The sequence below is a fragment of the Parathielavia appendiculata genome (assembly GCF_033297405.1).
Source record: "Parathielavia appendiculata strain CBS 731.68 unplaced genomic scaffold N657scaffold_6, whole genome shotgun sequence".
Classification (NCBI taxonomy): Eukaryota; Fungi; Ascomycota; class Sordariomycetes; order Sordariales; family Chaetomiaceae; genus Parathielavia; species Parathielavia appendiculata.
The window spans coordinates 1,438,004-1,454,070 of NW_026944225.1; the positions used below are offsets into that span (position 1 = coordinate 1,438,004).

At 58.1% G+C, this 16,067-nt stretch overlaps 8 protein-coding genes across 8 annotated transcripts; 4 read left to right on the forward strand and 4 right to left on the reverse strand.

Annotated features, from left to right (window-relative positions):
* The first annotated feature begins 26 nt into the window (after nt 1-26).
* N657DRAFT_436071 (uncharacterized protein) lies at nt 27-774 on the forward strand. The gene has a single exon (XM_062787362.1). It carries the CDS (start codon nt 128-130, stop codon nt 620-622), a length of 495 nt encoding a protein of 164 aa, XP_062647734.1. The 5' UTR covers nt 27-127; the 3' UTR covers nt 623-774.
* Nucleotides 775-1,593, reverse strand: N657DRAFT_436070 (uncharacterized protein). The gene is made up of 2 exons (XM_062787361.1): nt 1,374-1,593; nt 775-1,316 (listed from the first exon to the last, which is right to left on the reverse strand). The coding sequence occupies exon 2, from the start codon at nt 1,308-1,310 to the stop codon at nt 927-929; it is 384 nt and encodes a 127-aa protein (XP_062647735.1). The 5' UTR covers nt 1,311-1,316; nt 1,374-1,593; the 3' UTR covers nt 775-926.
* A 646-nt stretch (nt 1,594-2,239) lies between these two features.
* N657DRAFT_572778 (uncharacterized protein) lies at nt 2,240-4,465 on the reverse strand (the record flags this gene model as incomplete). Its single annotated transcript, XM_062788907.1, has 1 exon — nt 2,240-4,465. The coding sequence occupies one exon, from the start codon at nt 4,463-4,465 to the stop codon at nt 2,240-2,242; it is 2,226 nt and encodes a 741-aa protein (XP_062647736.1).
* A 922-nt stretch (nt 4,466-5,387) lies between these two features.
* On the forward strand, nt 5,388-6,035 carry N657DRAFT_645579 (uncharacterized protein). The gene is made up of 2 exons (XM_062792969.1): nt 5,388-5,814; nt 5,894-6,035. The coding sequence occupies exons 1-2, from the start codon at nt 5,489-5,491 to the stop codon at nt 6,012-6,014; spliced, it is 447 nt and encodes a 148-aa protein (XP_062647737.1). The 5' UTR covers nt 5,388-5,488; the 3' UTR covers nt 6,015-6,035.
* Nucleotides 6,036-6,519: 484 nt separating this feature from the next.
* N657DRAFT_572391 (ICMT-domain-containing protein) lies at nt 6,520-7,595 on the forward strand (the record flags this gene model as incomplete). Its single annotated transcript, XM_062788888.1, has 2 exons — nt 6,520-6,566; nt 6,860-7,595. The coding sequence occupies 2 exons, from the start codon at nt 6,520-6,522 to the stop codon at nt 7,593-7,595; spliced, it is 783 nt and encodes a 260-aa protein (XP_062647738.1).
* Nucleotides 7,596-7,697: 102 nt separating this feature from the next.
* N657DRAFT_671978 (uncharacterized protein) lies at nt 7,698-10,122 on the reverse strand. Its single transcript, XM_062795613.1, has 5 exons — nt 9,438-10,122; nt 9,342-9,382; nt 8,463-9,288; nt 8,194-8,382; nt 7,698-8,126 (listed from the first exon to the last, which is right to left on the reverse strand). The coding sequence occupies exons 1-5, from the start codon at nt 9,781-9,783 to the stop codon at nt 7,891-7,893; spliced, it is 1,638 nt and encodes a 545-aa protein (XP_062647739.1). The 5' UTR covers nt 9,784-10,122; the 3' UTR covers nt 7,698-7,890.
* A 1,043-nt stretch (nt 10,123-11,165) lies between these two features.
* On the forward strand, nt 11,166-14,090 carry N657DRAFT_645584 (WD40 repeat-like protein). Its single transcript, XM_062792970.1, has 3 exons — nt 11,166-11,531; nt 11,857-11,972; nt 12,023-14,090. The coding sequence occupies exons 1-3, from the start codon at nt 11,423-11,425 to the stop codon at nt 13,826-13,828; spliced, it is 2,031 nt and encodes a 676-aa protein (XP_062647740.1). The 5' UTR covers nt 11,166-11,422; the 3' UTR covers nt 13,829-14,090.
* Nucleotides 13,991-15,496, reverse strand: N657DRAFT_645585 (uncharacterized protein). Its single transcript, XM_062792971.1, has one exon. The coding sequence runs from the start codon at nt 15,188-15,190 to the stop codon at nt 14,144-14,146; it is 1,047 nt and encodes a 348-aa protein (XP_062647741.1). The 5' UTR covers nt 15,191-15,496; the 3' UTR covers nt 13,991-14,143.
* Between the last annotated feature and the right edge of the window lie 571 nt (nt 15,497-16,067).

Below are 16,067 nucleotides of genomic sequence, written 5' to 3' on the forward strand. Positions count from 1 at the left end.
TTATGGCGTTATTCCAGGAGGTTCGGAAACCAGACGTGTGCCCTGGGACTGGAGGACAAAAGTATGCTGGGGGAGACTGGACTCAAAGCTCATTTGAGGGCTACAGGACGCAAGGCAACGCTACGATATGCTTAGGAGAGGACAACAAAGGGACGAACATTCTTACCAGAGGAAGCCATGCCACATAAAATCAGAAGGGAACAATAACCAGCCAGACGAACAACATCGTCTTCATCACGCCAACAAATCACGAAACAGTCCGCCCAGTGCACACTTAACCCAAACTCGACACCCAAAATACCGTACCAATTTCGCACTCGCATTGCCAATCTCAGTACGCCGGCCCCCGTGGCCATTACGGCCGATTCCAACCCATCCACTGGCTGCACTACGGACAGCCCGGACAGTAGCCGACGGTTTGGATGGCCGCGGCGGGCCATTCCTCAGCCGTCAGGATCCGCCGGAGGGCAGCCTCGCGCAGGCCGAGCTCGTAGCCAAAGGCATACACATTGTCGCCGTGGTCAACGAAGTTGTTTCGCAGCTCGACGAGTCGCTGGACGCTGGGGTGGATGTTAGGGTGGAAGTGCATGTTGGCCGGTTCGGCGCGCTTCGCCGCGGTTGAGTGCGGCTTCTTTCTCTCATGAGCATCGCTTGGAGGAGTCGGGCTCGCTGGGCGATGTGGTGGTGGGTTTGGCTCTCAGAATTGGGGACGTTGTTGTGGAGTTCGTCCTCGTCCTCTTCCTCGTCGTCGTCCTCGTTGTCGGCTGAGGCGTAGTCTATGTCGTCGTCCGAGTTGTAGTCGAACTCGGAGTCATAGAGGAGGAGACGATCGTCGTCTTGATAGCCGTCCGAGTCGCTGCTGTCTTCGTCTTCGTCGTCATCTTCGTCGTCGTCGTCGTCGTTCCCATTGTCCACAGCCTCTCGGCTTAGGTCATCCCATTCGTCTTCAACCCCGTGCTCTTCACCACCATCATCCTCGCTCTCCTCGTCGTCGGTATCCCACTCTGATTCGTCAGAAGGCTCAGGACCCGGCTCTTGCCCTTGTCGCCATCATTGTCCCCGTCTTTGTCATGGTATTTCTCATTGTCGTTGTCCTGGTCGTCGACACTCTGTTGGTTAACGTGGTTGCTACCGCTGTGGCTGCCACCCACGCTCTCACCGATGGGCGCTTGGGGAGGGGTTGGGGGAGGTGTTGGAAGGCCGGTTTGGCCCCCGATTCTCTCTGATGTGTCAGGTGGCCCATGAGAGGCGGCGGGTAGAGAAGGGGCTGGTAAGGTTGGTGTTGGGACTCGGAGGAAGTTGCCGGGCATGTTGGGCTGGTGGCATGGAGATGGTCAGCCATGGTAGGGGACATTACAGGTAGGAGTGCGTACCTCGTTTGGTGGAGAAGACTTGTTGTCGAAAGATTCTTGTATCAACTTAGAATATTCTTTACTGGCAGTCAATCGATGAGAAAGATGCTAAACCGTTCTCTTTCCTGGACTTCCCGTAGCCCTTACATAGCATCCGCCCTTTCGTTATCCCCAGGATATTGGTACCAGTATACACAGACAAACTTGTGTATGAGCCCCTATACCACCACCACCAACACCAGTGGGCACAGGAGCGTAACATTGGAGACACCGGCCATCGTGCTCAGGACATAGGCCTAGGCGGGGAACGATATCTAGGCGTATAAGGCCGTTTAGGAACGAGGTATCTTGGCCATCGAGATCCCGCACTCTCACTTTGAGCGTCTGTATCCTACAGTATAGCCCGCCAACTCCTGTGCTAGCAATCCAGTTACAGTGTCGTGACTACCACTAACACATTTCACAGCATGTCAGGGCTAGCTCTTTGGGAGTCCATCTCTTGGAAGTCCCCAAACAGGGAGGAAGCGACACAGGAAGCAACCTATCGCACCGACGCAAGCGATCCAGCTTGGACGCTGTCAGATGATGCTCCACTCCTGTACCACCAGCAAGTCGAAGCAAACAGAAATCACGCCCCGATCTCCCAGCACTACCGCCCAGAGCTGCAAGGAGCAACGAGACAAAACAGCGGTTTAGATGTCCGGCTCGGGACCCCCGCTGACTGAGGCTGAGACACCATGCTCGATAATTTCATACAAGGGCCTGTCGCACGCCTCATCCAATGGCGCAGGGTAGAGCTCATCGGTCCGACCTCGCAACCAGCCTACCGCGGCAGACAGCGACTGGCCCAAAATCCATTTCAGCAAACGTCGCACCAAGCCATCACATCACAATTTACTTTCCCCCCTGCCCTGCACAAGCGCTCCACTCATCATATACTCCTCGCCCTGCGCGGGTGGCGGCGGCGGCGGCGGCGGCGGAATCGTCACCACCGGCCCTCTCCCAAACAGAACCATCTCCCTGCCCCCCTTCGTCCCCCACCAGGCGACCGCAACAGCCGCCCTCTCGACATCCATCTCCCCGCTGACCAACACCTCCCAGAACCGCCTCCTCACTCCATCCCTCAGCCTCTCGCCCCGCACGAGATTCACCGCCTCCGCCACAAGGCCCAACCACTCCTCAAAGACCCCCGCCTCCACAACCGGCAGCGCGTCAATCAGGGCCAGCACAAGCACGCTCTGCTCCGAACACACCAACTCCTGCTGTTCCCCTCCCCGCGTCCCACCGCTCCCAACCTCCTCTAGTGGCTGTGGTAGTAAATCCGTCCCCGCCAGTGGTACCCTCCCCCGGACCATCTCCATCAACACCTCGCCTAGCTCAAACCCGAACCCGTAACCGGCCGCCGCCGCTGGCTCGTACCCGTAGTACGGCGACGGCGGCGGTTGTGACACGATTTTTACGATGGTCTTGAAGGCGAGACGGAACTGACGCGGCGAGATGCGCGCCGGGAACGAGGCCAGCAGGGTGTCGGCGTAGAAAGGGACGATGTCGGAGGCGGTGGTGGTGAATGACGGGTGGCGGTGGTTGGTGTTGTGCTGCGGCGGGCAGGAGAGCACCGAGAGGATCGCGCTGTGGGCTGCTTCGAGCAGGTGTCTTACTATAGGGGATGGGGATGGGATTGACAAGGTGGAAGAAGAGGGAGAGGGGGAGGAGGGTAGGTCTGGGCTGAGGTACGGTGTTGCGTGCTGGATGATGAGGGCGTCACAGTCTGCTGCGGAGAGGTTGAGCGGCAGGTGTTCGGCCGTGTTGAGGTAGAAGAGGTCCAGAGTGCGATCGAGGGGGTGGATGGAGACGGACGGGCAGGGGGGTTTTATGGAGTGCAGGAAGGCGGCGGAGGCGGGGCCGTAGCGGGAGAGGGTGTCGAGAGAGGTGAGGTAGGTGAAGGCGTAGACTTGAAAAGCGTCGTTACCGTTACGGGAGGAGATGAAGTAGAGGTTGCGGAGGGTGTGGAGGGTCTTGGTAGCAACGACGGACGCGGTGGTGTGGTTCCGGAGCTGCCGGTCGAGGAGGCTGCGGGCGACGACAGCATGGAGCACGGCCACGACAGCGTACATGACTTTCTTGAGGAAATTCCAGAGCGCAGGCCACGTGGTGGTGAGCGTATCAGGCGTGAGGAAGAGGTCCTCTTCCGAACTATCCAGCTCAGAAAGCTTGTTCGCCCGCCAGTGCTGGAGCAGCCTTGCCGTAAAGGCCACCAGGTCGTCCTGAAGTTGCAGCACCGCCCGGAAATCCCGGGCATTCTGCACGGCATGGGCCAACAGCCTCGACAGAGGGCCCAGGCCATACATCAGCGGCCTCTGCTCGAGCTGCCGGAGATGTAGGTACGACGGCGCGTTTTCGGCCCACATGAACTTATGCTCTGACTGCCGTACGTCCTGATCGATGGTAGCGAGGAACAGCCCGTCCTGCAGCCCATCTCCTCCAAGCATTGCCCTGATTGCAACGGGAACGAGTGCGTCGCAGTCCAGGCCGGCGTGCGAGGATTTGGACAGGAGCGGGAAGGCGTAGTTGAGAGCCAGGGCCACGGGGCCGGCCGGGGCGGGCGGTGCAAGGTCCCTGGACTGGAGGGCGAGGTTCGCTGCCGTGACGACGGCTCGTTCGACCGTCTTGCGCATGCTGGTGCTGAGCGAGCGGCGGTGGCCGGCCTCCATGCCCATCAGGACGCCGCTGAAGACGAGCAGATGCTGCCAGCGGCCCGAGTAGTCATCGGCACCCTTGAGGACCGCGGTGGCCCATGCATCGCTGCCCAGTCCGCCACCAATTCGTTGGTGCGATGACGCCTTGTTCTTCACATTCTCGATCTCGTTGCGGCGCACGTGGATTGCGGCCGTGTTGAAGATGCTAATGATGCGGTAGCAGGTGCGCATGCCGTCGCGACGGCCCCATATTGCCGGCGCGATGAGAAGCTGGGAGGTGAGCAGCGAGACGTTCAGCGGGTTCGACAGGTTCGTAAGGAGAGCTGCCGTCGAGCCAAAGAGCTGCTCGGTGCGCGCATCGTCGTGCACGTCTTGGTACAGCTGCAGCACCGTCGTCAGGAGCCGGTCGATCGACATGGCGGCGGAGCGAATGCGGAATTATTTTTAGACAATATATCTCAAGGACGTGATATCTGGTGCGGAATATACTGGGTCAAGTTGTTGGTATCGGCGGTTTGGGATTTTGACATTCGGGAGGGTTGTTGTCGGTGCCAAAGACAATGCCGAGGCATACTCGTCGGGGCTTCGAAATCGCCGATCCGCCTAGTCGCTAAGGCTCTTACACGTGTAGTCGGGCGCCTTGATTCACAGTTGTATCAATGCACGGCATGAGACCTAGCCCCGCCATACAATTTTTGCTGGCGAAATTAGGTATCCTCGTCTAGGAGCAAGCAATCCCCTTCGCTATCTCTATTTGCCGCATGCCAAGTACGCCCAGAATCAATGATTACGAAGTTTGGCGATGCATCTGTCTAACGCGTCTGTAGTGTTGCAAACCGCGATTTGAGTGCCAGATTGCGTTTCAAGTGATTTGGTGCCAAAACGCGTAAGTAGCACCTTCAACACCACAAGATTCGAGCGGTGATGAGAGCGACAGTGGTATCCAGACGGTAGATTCGGAGGATTTAGGGGAAAGTAGCGATGGTGGCAATGGTGATGATGATTGCGTGTGGCCTTGGCATGCATACGGCGGTGAAGTATGCAGGAGATGAAGGAGACTTCAATTTTGGTAGGAATTGCTAGCAAATCAAAGTTCCTCCTGTTGCATTGAATCAATTGTCGTGCATTGAATCAAGGCACCCAACTAGGAACCTCGGCGACTAGGCGGATCGGCGATTTCGAAGCCCCGACGAGTAGATAGAGAGGTGCAGCAGCTCTCATCCAGGCGGTCGGTCCCTGGCAATGCCTGGCTTGTCTGGTCCCGTCGGCTTAAGTCTTGGTGCGTGCCTTGGTGCCAAGTGCTGAATCTGGCCACAATTACACAGTAACTTACCGCCTCTGTCAACAAAGAGACTCTTAGGTGACGGTCCCTCACACATCGCCCAAAGCCTGCATCCGCAGTCGCCGCCATGCAGATCCCGTCGTATGTGCGCTGGACTCATGTCATTCGATTCTCTAACCAGTGCATACAGGCCCGTCCGGCGCGACACGCCGGCCGAGTACACGGTGCCGCCGTTCCCGTCGCTCTTCTGGCCGCCGCAGGACTCGACCATCATCCTCTACGAGCTTGACGAGATGTGGAAGTTTACCCTCTTTTGGACCCTTATCCTCTATGGTCTCTTCCACCTGGGAGCTGTCGGCGTGGCTGTGTTGATGCAGGGCGGGAAGCGCATGTCCAGCTGGAAGTATCTCTGGCTGGTGCCCGTGGTCTACGCCCTCATTGCCGGCGCCGAAGCTTTGATTGCGGGCACCCTTGTGGGCCTAATGTTTGTGCTCCAGTCCCAGCTATCCCAGTGGCTAGGTAGCTCGTTACTGTCAATCGGTACCTTACTGACCACATAGCAGAGTGGGCGCAACCTACATTGTCGGAAACTTCACCATGTCGACATGGATCCCCTTTGTCTGGGGCTGGGTCAATGTCCTGGTCCTGATTGTGTCCTCCTTCAGGATCCAAGGCGGGCTCTAAAGCAGACGACGTACTGTGCAGGTATGCAAAAGAAAAGAACCGCCCCATCAATGCTTCATCACTGATCCAAATTGCAGACGAAAGCGTCGCGTAGTACCGTCTCGTGCTACAGATTACGGCGGGGGTACCTCAGCCGCGTTAGAAGGGAGGGCGGGCCACTCTCGGGTCCCCTGGCAGCCGCCACGTGGGGAGCACGGTACCCGCTGCTCCTGCTAAAAAAAGTTCCGGATTCCTTGCAGCTCTTTGGCGTCGAGCAAACAAACAATCGCTCCCACCTCTCGTCTCAGCCAATCCGCCTGCTCGTTGGCAGCCTCAACGAACAAACAACGGCTTGAGCCGCCGACTTCAAAACCTTGTGGCATTTATATCGGATTCCGCACAATATTTAGCCCACGTGGCGAACAATTGGCATGGCCAGGACCAGCTGAAGGTCCCCTCAAGCCCTTGTTGCGCCTTACCCCGAAAACTGTTGGCAGGGCCGGCACAGTCTGAGGCCCGTCTCGGCATGGAGGACACAGATCGCCGGCGGCCCTGGTCGCCCGACAGTTGGAGGTGAGCCCAGATATTCAACCTTCCCTCTGCCACTCCCTCCTCCCGAATTCCCTTACATCAACCCGCTTTGCATTGCCCGTCACCTTGTTTTATGCCATCTTCGAACGTCCCGGGAGCATCGACGAGCAGGCCTCTCCCGGCACCACCAAACCAGCTCCAGCGATACGTTCCGTATCTTCCTCAGCCGGGCTCAGCCGCTCGATCTTTGACTTATTCTCCTCCGATTACACCAAGCTCATCAAATACACCAAACTTGACCTCACCGACGCTGACCTGACGCCTCTCATCACCAGCGGCAAGGAAGACATAACCGCCTACCTCCCGCACCAGCCCAAGTCGCTCTCGGGCATCGCCCTGCGCTCCTTCTGCCTGGGCATCACCTTCACCGTCGGCCTCCTCAGCACCCTCGCCATCGTCCTGTCGGGCACCGCCTCCGCGCTCTGGCGCCTCCCCTTCCTGCTCACCGCCCTCTCCCTCTTCCACTTCCTCGAGTTCTGGACCACGGCCGCCTACAACACCCGCGCCGCCGAAGTCTCGTCCTTCCTGCTCACCTCCAACCACCCGGGCTGGGCCATCGCCAACGCGGCCGCCCTGCTCGAGTGCGCCGTCGCCAACCTGCTCTGGCCCGGCACCCGCTGGGTCCCGCTGCGCGGCTTGGGCCCGTACCTGACGGCGGCCGGCCTGGCGACGGTCGCGGTCGGGCAGGCTGTACGCAGTGTCGCCATGATCCACGCCGGCCAGAGCTTCAATCACACGGTGCAGTACCGCCGGCGATCGGGGCATGTGCTGGTCACGACGGGCGTGTATTCGTACGTGCGGCACCCGAGCTACGTGGGCTTCTTTTGGTGGGCGCTCGGCGTGCAGGTCGTCATGGGCAACGTGGTGGGGTTCGCCGCGTTTGCGTGGGTGCTGTGGAGGTTCTTCAGTGGGCGCATCAGGCGCGAGGAGGAAGCTCTTGTTTCGTTCTTTGGGCGGGAGTATGAGGAGTATCGGAGGGGGGTGCCGGCCGGGATTCCGTTAGTTCCGTAAGAGCAGTGCGGGCTCGTACCGTGTGCATTTCTAGATTTAAGGGCAGGGGTAGCATATGTGGTTTTGGTGCATAGCCCGGGGTGGTGTGCGGTGAATAGACTGGGTTCCTCAAAATGCTCGCATTGACCGGGTGGTGTTATACACACTCTTTTGTTTCTGCAACGGAATATACCCAGAGAGTTGTTAGATCTTCAGTTACACAAGTCCTATCCTATGTATAGTAGTAACGCCGTTTCCCTGCCAAAACCATCCCGCTGGGCGTGTGTGAAGCTTCGGCTTATACCTGAAAAGCACGTCAGACAGCAGGACAGGAAGGCGGATGCCCCTGCGCCATCGCGCGGCTGACGCTGCCGTACTTGGCCTGCCAGGCGTAAAAGTATATGAGTGCCGCGAACGGCTGCCCCACAATGGTGAAAGAAACCCAGAAGATGGTGTTGCCCAGCAGTTTCCCGTTTGGCGACTGCATCCTTTCGAGCCGGGCGGTGAGGACGATCAGGGGCAGCTGGAGGAACATGCCTAGAAATGCGACGCCTGGTGCAGGGTGTCATGTTAGTTGATGGGCCCTTGGTTTTGTGTAGTTGGGAAAGTAAAGAGTTACCGATCATGTTATGTGTCGGCACACCGACCAGCAGCTCGTGTAGTACAGCTGACAGCAAGAAGACAGTTGTGCTCGACGCCATGTGGCTCCATCCGCGCGAGCGGAGTGGAGAGTAGACGTGGCGGCGGAAGAACTGGTACACGGGCTTGTTCCACGTCCGCCAATACATGCCTAGGCTTTCGCTGTTCCCTGCGCAAATGTGTCAGTCTCTCTCAGAGATCATTTCAAACGAGAATCTGGAGACGGAAAACAGGGGAGAGGACACATACACCAAGCCTCATAAAACTCCCTATCCCCAAACCTCGTAACCTCCGCCAGGGCATTCAAAAAGCTCTGGAACAGGGCAAAGAAACCCGCCAGCCAAATCACCAGCGAGATAGTCGACAACTTCAGCAGCCTCTCCACAATCGACACGAGGTCGAGCGTGGCGATCTTGTCGAGCGAGTTGCGCAGCACGGGCGCGGCGTACTGCGCGCTGGCGAACCATATGAACGCGCTCAGGCACACGACCTCGCCGAGCCGCTTGCCCACAAACACCCAGCGGATAGGCCCGGGGGTGCGCGGGTACGCCGGCTGGTAGACGAGCGTCGGCGCCCACCAGAAGTAGACCAAGTTCGAGAAGGTGACGTTGCGCGGGTAGGGGCACTGGTGGTAGAGCTCGGGCAGCGCATCCAGCTCGCCGCGGACCGGGTGCAGGTAGGCGTGGCGCAGGTCGCGGTTCGTGAGCGCGTACGAGGCCGTCTTAAGCCACACGACGATGGCGTGCACCTCGGCGAGGGTCCCGATTAGTGGGTGGTGGATGTGGTGATAGACTACGTATGAGGTGACGGCTAGGGCGGCCGAGACGTTGATGGCGTGCAGGATGCGGAGGGCGCGCCAGGTGCGCAGGAACTCCCGGGCTTGGTCCTGGGTAGGGCTGCTGCTGCCGTGCCGCTCCTTGGCTGTCGAGCGGGACGCGCGGGCGTTGGCGGCGGCGATGAGCTCAATGAGGTAGGCGATCAGGAGGTGGCAGGGGATGAGGAGGTAGAGGGCCAGGCCCAGCTGCAGGTCGCTTCTGCGGAAGTCATGGCATTTGATGCAGATGAGGACGCCGTACTGTAGCATGTCAGTGAAGGGCTTAGGGTCAATGAAGGTTGTGGTGACGCTACCTTCTGGATGTTCTCAATGACCAGGCGCAGGTTGGCAGCAACTGCCAATTGGGTCAGTGAGGGGCTATCTTGCGTCAAGAACCTGGGGTTCCTCACCCAGCACAATCACCATAAGATTGCGGAAGCCCAAGAAACTGGGCGTCTCAGTTGCATCATGGCTGAGACACGATGGCTTGGACGTTGAGTGGATGGCCTCGACATGGCGGTACCTTTTAGGGAAGGCCTTCCGCAGCTCAGAGATGTCCAGGGAAGCATTGGCGGACCCGTCCGCGGAGCCGTTGGCGAGGGCATCGCACGACGTTGTGACTGTGTCTTGAGCGGAGGTATGGGTGTCAATGGCAATCCTACGAGTGACGCCATTGCCGATGTAGCTTTTGGGCCTCTCAAAACCCGTGGACCCGTCCATGGGTTCTGCAGGCATGCTGTGTGTATTCAATCCCATCGGCACACTGCTCTAGAAATTAGGGGAGAAGAAGAGACAAACAAAGTCTAGTTGGGAATCACATATTGGAAGTGAGTGGCGAACAGGTCGAGTTATCAATATCCCAAAGATTAGGTACTTTGTGCTGTACGAAGCCGGATGCGAACATGAACCGGGACGCCGAGCTTGCCCCACTCTTCTCGGTAAGGATGGCTTGCCGTATTCGTCACGATATTTGAGATGGCAGTCTTCAAGATAGAATTCAATGCATCGATGACGGCGGGCAATGTCTAACATGACGGGAGACACGCAGCTCTCGTGCCCATGGATAGGACGATGCTTCGGGGCCTCTGGTGACGAATGCTGCTCTGCATTCCATCCAGCCCTGAGGTGGCAGTCTCTCCCTTTGCTTATCCGCAACGGTTACCCCACTTGTGCTGCCGCGGCGAATCAAGAGCCAAAAAACAGCCAAGGCTTGGCAGAAGCACATGCTTGAATATTTCAACTTTTCGTTGCTCCTTTTCTTTTCTTCATTCTTTGGAAGAAAAGGCAAAGTCATGTCTTCCCTTTTTACTAGCTCGTTGGTCCATAGGACACAAGAAGAAGTCCTTGGAGGGACCTGGCAAAGGGGAGGACAAGTCGGCGTGAAGATAGAAGAGAAGGCACTTGGCTGGAGGCTGTCCTAAGTTACTACTCCGTATGAATAGTTAAAGTCCAGACTCGGGGCTTTTAGCGTCAACCTGTTTTCAGTTAGCTCTTATCCCCTACTTGAGATGGTCCTGAATCAAGGCAATCAATACCTCTGACCGTAGAACCAATCAATGAAAGATAGGTTATGATCGCTAGCAATCATGTTTGGGTGTCGGGAAGAGCGAAAAGGTGGCGAGCTGAGACGTTGGCGTCGTCAGAGGAGAAGACGCATGTTTTCGGAGGAGAGGTACCGGAAGGACGAGCCACTTGTGAGTGTTGACGAACAATAGGCCTTGAGGTGTGTTGCCATTTCAAAGCATTCTCTAACATGATTGCCATGGTTGTACTCAGCCGCTTTCCATAGCGATGGTTGACAGGATCTAGATACTATTATTACTATTCGTGGCTGAATACCATGTACTCCGCATGCTCCGTTGGTATACTGGGTCCGAACTTCTCTTTGCAAGTCATGAGTACATACAAGTACAGAAAGAGACTAGCTCAACAGTATGTTTTAGATAAAAGTCGCCTGAATATTATGGTTTTCGTCAATCGACATTTAGATCCCCTGCAATGGCACTGACTCTGTTGTTGTTAGACAGTTCAAGCTTCAAGTTGTCCGGGAGGAGAGTCGCAGTTGGAAGGTCACGCTTGGCAGTTCCAAGCTGCGGACACTGGCGCACGGACCACAGCTTCATTCAAGAGGCTGTCAACTCATGATGGACAAGACGCGTCAAGTACCAAAAGGGTTCACGCTGGGGTCGCTCAGGCCATCAACTCATACATCAGCAAGAGTAGCAGCACAAAATCGGACGCTCTCGTCGATATTTTTTGCAAATCCGGCTCCATCTTCATCACCCGCATGGCATGAATCATTGTTAACGAAATCGATCTGGGTGCTGCACCCTCATATGCAACCGATGTGAAGTGCGCAAATCGCAAAATTTCCAATATCGATCGCTTCTTCACCATGGCCTACGAACCGCGCGATCACCCCGAGAAGGGTCTTGGATATGGCGCTGGGGTAGGCACTGGAGGTGGAGGCCATGATGGCCCTCCGCCGAGAGCTAGAGGCAGACGTAAGTTCACTGGCAGCGATCTCATGCTTTGGCCGACTCAACGCTGCATGGCCAAGTCGCATCAATCCATTTTGCTAGTGTCTTATGAGAGCCACGGCACGCACCGACAGCCATAGTCGTGACAAGTCGCCCATATCGCGCCTGGACGCATTACATCCGCATTGTGCGGTTTCTCTGGGCCTATCGGCTTTCCAACAACTGTCCCCATCACCGATTTTTCGTCATCTCCTCCTCGGCTACACCGAGATGGAGGCTCCGTCTCCAGTAGACTGGCTACTATGCAGTCCGGCGTTTCCAAAGACAAAGCTAACATCACCCAATGAAGGTCCTGTTACCGACTATGGTGCCACCATCGTCCACTGGGTGCGCCATCGCCAACCGCGCTGGAAGGGGTCCTACTGCGGAGAGACTGAGCGGCCCAGCAATAGCTACATAGTTGATGTGAGTCCACTCATCCCTTCTTTCGAATGGCTACTCACGAGTTGTTACAGATGCTTCCTCCCCATGCCAGGGTGACGAGCCCAGCCGATTCGGTGCCTTCGCGCCACTTGCACTCGTCTCTCAACAAGATTAAACATCCGATCAACGTGGTGCGCTGGACGCCAGAAGGTAGAAGGTTGTTGACGGCCTCTAGCAGCGGCGAGTTTACCCTGTGGAACGGCACAGGGTTCAACTTCGAAACCATCATGCAAGCGCATGACTCGGCTATTCGTGCCTTGGCCTACTCCCACAGCGACGATTGGTTGGTGTCTGCCGACCACGATGGCATCATCAAATACTGGCAACCCAACTTCAACAACGTCGAAAGCATCCGCGGCCACACGGACCCGATCCGGGATTTGGCTTTTAGCCCCACCGACATCAAGTTCGTCACAGCTTCCGACGACTCGACTCTGAGGATATTCGACTTTGCCGCCGGAGCAGCCGAGTCGACGCTAACGGGGCACGGCTGGGACGCGAAGAGCTGCGATTGGCACCCTACAAAGGGCCTCATCGTCTCGGGCTCCAAAGACCATCTCGTCAAGCTTTGGGACCCGAGGACGGGCCGGTGTCTGACCACCCTCCACGGTCACAAGAACACAATAACAAAGACTCTTTTCGAGAGAGTCCGCGGGCAGTGCCTGGCGACATCCGCCCGGGACCAAACCGCCCGCGTATTCGACCTCCGCATGATGCGAGATATCTGTCTTCTCCGCGGCCACGAGAAGGACATCTCGACCCTGACCTGGCATCCCGTCCACTCCAATTTCCTCAGCACGGGCGGCTCCGAAGGCTCCCTCTTCCATTACCTCCTCGACGAACCCAACACCCCGCCCGGCCACTCCACTTCCATCGCCCCCTACGACAGCGCCGACCCGGCCTCCACCCCGGCCCAAACCATCTACCCTGCTCACAAAGTCCCCTATGCCCACGACTTTGCCATCTGGTCCCTCGACTGGCACCCGCTCGGGCACATCCTCGCCTCGGGCTCCAACGACCGCATCACGCGGTTCTGGGCGCGCGCCCGCCCCGGCGAAGCCGACAACTTCAACGACCGCTACCACATCGGCGAGGCCGCCGCCGAGGCCCAGGGCACCTGGGACCGGCGCGGCCACCGGCACATGCGGCAGGTCGAGGAGGAGCAGGAACTCGAAGACGAGATGGACGGTTTGGTCGACCAGAAAATGCCCCTCAAGCAGCCTGGTGCTGTACCCGGTCTCGGCATCCCCGGCTTCTCACAACAACAACCACTTCTCCCGACCCTCCCAGGACTCGTTCCCCCTCCCCCTCCGCCTCCGGGCCTCATCCCGGGCGTCGGCAGCGCCGGCCAAGCACTGCCACAGCTTCCCTTCCCGCTGCCCGGCTTGCCAAGAGGTATCCCACCTCCTCCTCCTGTTCCCCTTCCGCACCTGGCCGCGGCGGGTGTGGTGGATTCCAACAACCCGCCCGATTTCGCTGCTATCGCCGAGATGATGAAGAAGCACGGCATTGTGCCGCCGCCTCCTCCGCCGGCGGGAATGTTACCGCCGGGTTTGATACCACCGCCGGGTTTGATACCACCGCCGGGGTTTGCGCACCTGCCCGGTGGGTTTCCACCGCCGCCACCGCCGCCGGCTCATATTGCTGCAGCTGCAGCTGCCGCCGCCGCGGCTGCGGCTGTGGGGGGTGGCGGCGGTGGGCATGGGGAGGAGCAGCAGATGCAGCAACGCGGGGGTGATGCTGGTGGTGGTAGTGGGAGAAGGAGGGCGCCGTTGCCGAGTCAGGAGGAGAGTTTGAAGATGGAACAGAATATGGGGAAATATACCAGGGCGAGATAAGAGCCGGATCTGATTGGGGTGGATGAATGAATGGGGACCTGTTGCAGATTGTGGACAATGGAATGAGCAGCAGTGTGAGTATAGTGGGGAAGGTGGTGGCGGAAATGGAGAGAAAAATGAAGAGAGAAGAGAACAAGGGGGTTGCGATCCGTTGACAGCGGGATAGAGGTGTCCAGCCAGAAGCCGCAGCGCTGATGTTGCTTCTGGCTTCGGATAATATTGTACAATCATCTAAGGTAAAATATGATACATCTCGTGCTCTGCTATGTGCACTCGTCAAAATACCTCAAAAGCTTGCTCTAAATTAACGCCCATTCACTTCTTCGCAAACGCCTTCTGCCTCTCCACATACTCCTTGACCACAATCGAGCAGTTCGTCTCGGCACAGAGCCTCTTCCGCCTCGCGACGGGCAGCTTGGCCGCGAATTCAAGCCCGCTCGCCCGCTCGACCGCCTCGAGCGGGACCTCGAAATCACTTAGCGGCTTGTCGTTGGGAATCACGGCATTCGGCAGCACAAACGCGCCCAGCGCCACCTTCCCGCCCGGCGCCGTCCCCTCTTCCGCATAAATGACCTTGTAGAAGTGCGTCGGAACCGCCACGCTGGGCGCAGAGCTGCCGATCACCTCGTACTTGACATACCACTTGCCGTCCGCCGGATCGCGCTTGGGCAGGTACAGCGGGCCGGTGACGACCCGCACGCTCGGATACCGCGTGGTCAGCCGTCGGCAGAAATCCTCAAAGTGCGCCCAGTAGTCGCGGTTGAAGCCTTCGCCGACCTGTGGGCACATGTTGGACAGGTAAAACGTCTCGTCCATGGCCGTCTGCGACCACTTGCAGTCGGCCGCGGGCACCTGGTGGCCGCGGTCGTAGCCCGAGCGGAAGTAGTCGGCCAGCTTGGCCTGGAACTTGTCTGGGATCAGCGGGTCCTCGAGGAAGGCGCTGTTCTTGCGGTCACCGCCGCGCTGCGCGAGCGACGCCGGCGTGATGTGCTCGGCTACCCAGTGCGGGTTGCGCGTGCGCCGGTCATAGGAGGAGATCAGGGCTTGGCGCGAGGCGAGGTCGGCCACGGGGCCGGGGAAGCCGTATTCGAAGAGGCCGGCCGGGTTGACGGGGGCGGTGGGGGAGGTGCTTGGGGTGGGGACCGGGGTGGTGGTTGTGGTAATGGTTGGGCTGCTGCTGAAGACTTGGGAGGCGGGGACCGGGGCGGGGACAGAAGAGGCGGAGGATGTTGTGCTGACGGTTGTTGTGGTTGTTGTCACGGCGGGTTTCTTGTCGGAGCGCATCGAGTACACGGCTGCCGTGGCTGCTGCCCCGGCGCCGGCGCTGACGGCCGCGATGACGGCGAGGGTGGCTTTCGACATTTTTGGTATCTCCTCCTCAACGAGTTTGTGTTATGTTCTGATGCTTCCCAACCCCACCGACTAGCTGCCGCAGAATGGTGACTTGGTGTTCGCGACGCGGCTGAAGCCGTGGTGTTGAGTTTCCTCTTCAGCCTTCCCCTAGAAATTTTGCTGGAGACGAGGAACCCTGCAGGGCACTTTGCCGGTGCAGGACTCCACTCAGGGTAATACGCCGTGTAAGATAACAAGGCACCTGGAAGCATAAAGCCACTAAAAGTATCCAACACATTGAAAAGCAACAGTCTGTGACTCTAACTACCTATACACCTCAAGATAGCTACTTGCCGGGAAAATCGGAATGTAATATTTACGAAGCATCTCAATCGCTGGTCTCCGGGCCGCCTGTCAGTCTGCGGCTGCGCTGACTGAGCCACCCGTAAAATTACCAGCCCTCAAGGTGCCCGTCGTAACAAACGGCCCTGCCCACAAGCGAGTGAGCCCGCGCTGATTTGCAATGATGGGGCGGTGAACCCCTGCCGCCGCCTGCGCGGGGGTTACACTCGGAGTCGGGAGTGGTGATGCCATCAACGGCTGCATTTTACCGCGAGCTCTATCACCGTTCATGGTTCCGGTTGTTCGATGACGAAACACGCAGTCAATAAATACCTAGTCAACTCTGACCGGTTGTAGGCCCAGAGCCAGGTGTTACAACTGTTAGAACTCAGTGTTGGCCCATTCTCCAGGCGAGAGAACCCTGGCCGTTGAAAAGGTCCTGTCCTTGGGTCACCTGCAAGGTTCCTTTTTGCAGCAACCACAGCGCCATCGAGGTTCTCACGCGGGATCACACTTACCTTTTCAGCTACCCTACCTTAAGGTGACTCGTCGCCTCGCCACCAAT

Bases quoted from the DNA above. Each gene is read 5' to 3' on its own strand.
- N657DRAFT_436071 (XM_062787362.1), top strand. From the start codon at position 128: ATGCTTAGGAGAGGACAACAAAGGGACGAACATTCTTACCAGAGGAAG.
- N657DRAFT_436070 (XM_062787361.1), bottom strand. From the start codon at position 1,310: ATGCCCGGCAACTTCCTCCGAGTCCCAACACCAACCTTACCAGCCCCT.
- N657DRAFT_645579 (XM_062792969.1), top strand. From the start codon at position 5,489: ATGTCATTCGATTCTCTAACCAGTGCATACAGGCCCGTCCGGCGCGAC. The intron at 5,815-5,893 runs GTTTGTGCTCCA...ACCACATAGCAG, and splicing joins GGCACCCTTGTGGGCCTAAT to AGTGGGCGCAACCTACATTG.
- N657DRAFT_671978 (XM_062795613.1), bottom strand. From the start codon at position 9,783: ATGGGATTGAATACACACAGCATGCCTGCAGAACCCATGGACGGGTCC. The intron at 9,383-9,437 runs GTGAGGAACCCC...CCCAATTGGCAG, and splicing joins TCTTATGGTGATTGTGCTGG to TTGCTGCCAACCTGCGCCTG. The intron at 9,289-9,341 runs GTAGCGTCACCA...GACATGCTACAG, and splicing joins TCATTGAGAACATCCAGAAG to TACGGCGTCCTCATCTGCAT.
- N657DRAFT_645584 (XM_062792970.1), top strand. From the start codon at position 11,423: ATGGCCTACGAACCGCGCGATCACCCCGAGAAGGGTCTTGGATATGGC. The intron at 11,532-11,856 runs GTAAGTTCACTG...CACCCAATGAAG, and splicing joins GCCGAGAGCTAGAGGCAGAC to GTCCTGTTACCGACTATGGT. The intron at 11,973-12,022 runs GTGAGTCCACTC...GAGTTGTTACAG, and splicing joins GCAATAGCTACATAGTTGAT to ATGCTTCCTCCCCATGCCAG.
- N657DRAFT_645585 (XM_062792971.1), bottom strand. From the start codon at position 15,190: ATGTCGAAAGCCACCCTCGCCGTCATCGCGGCCGTCAGCGCCGGCGCC.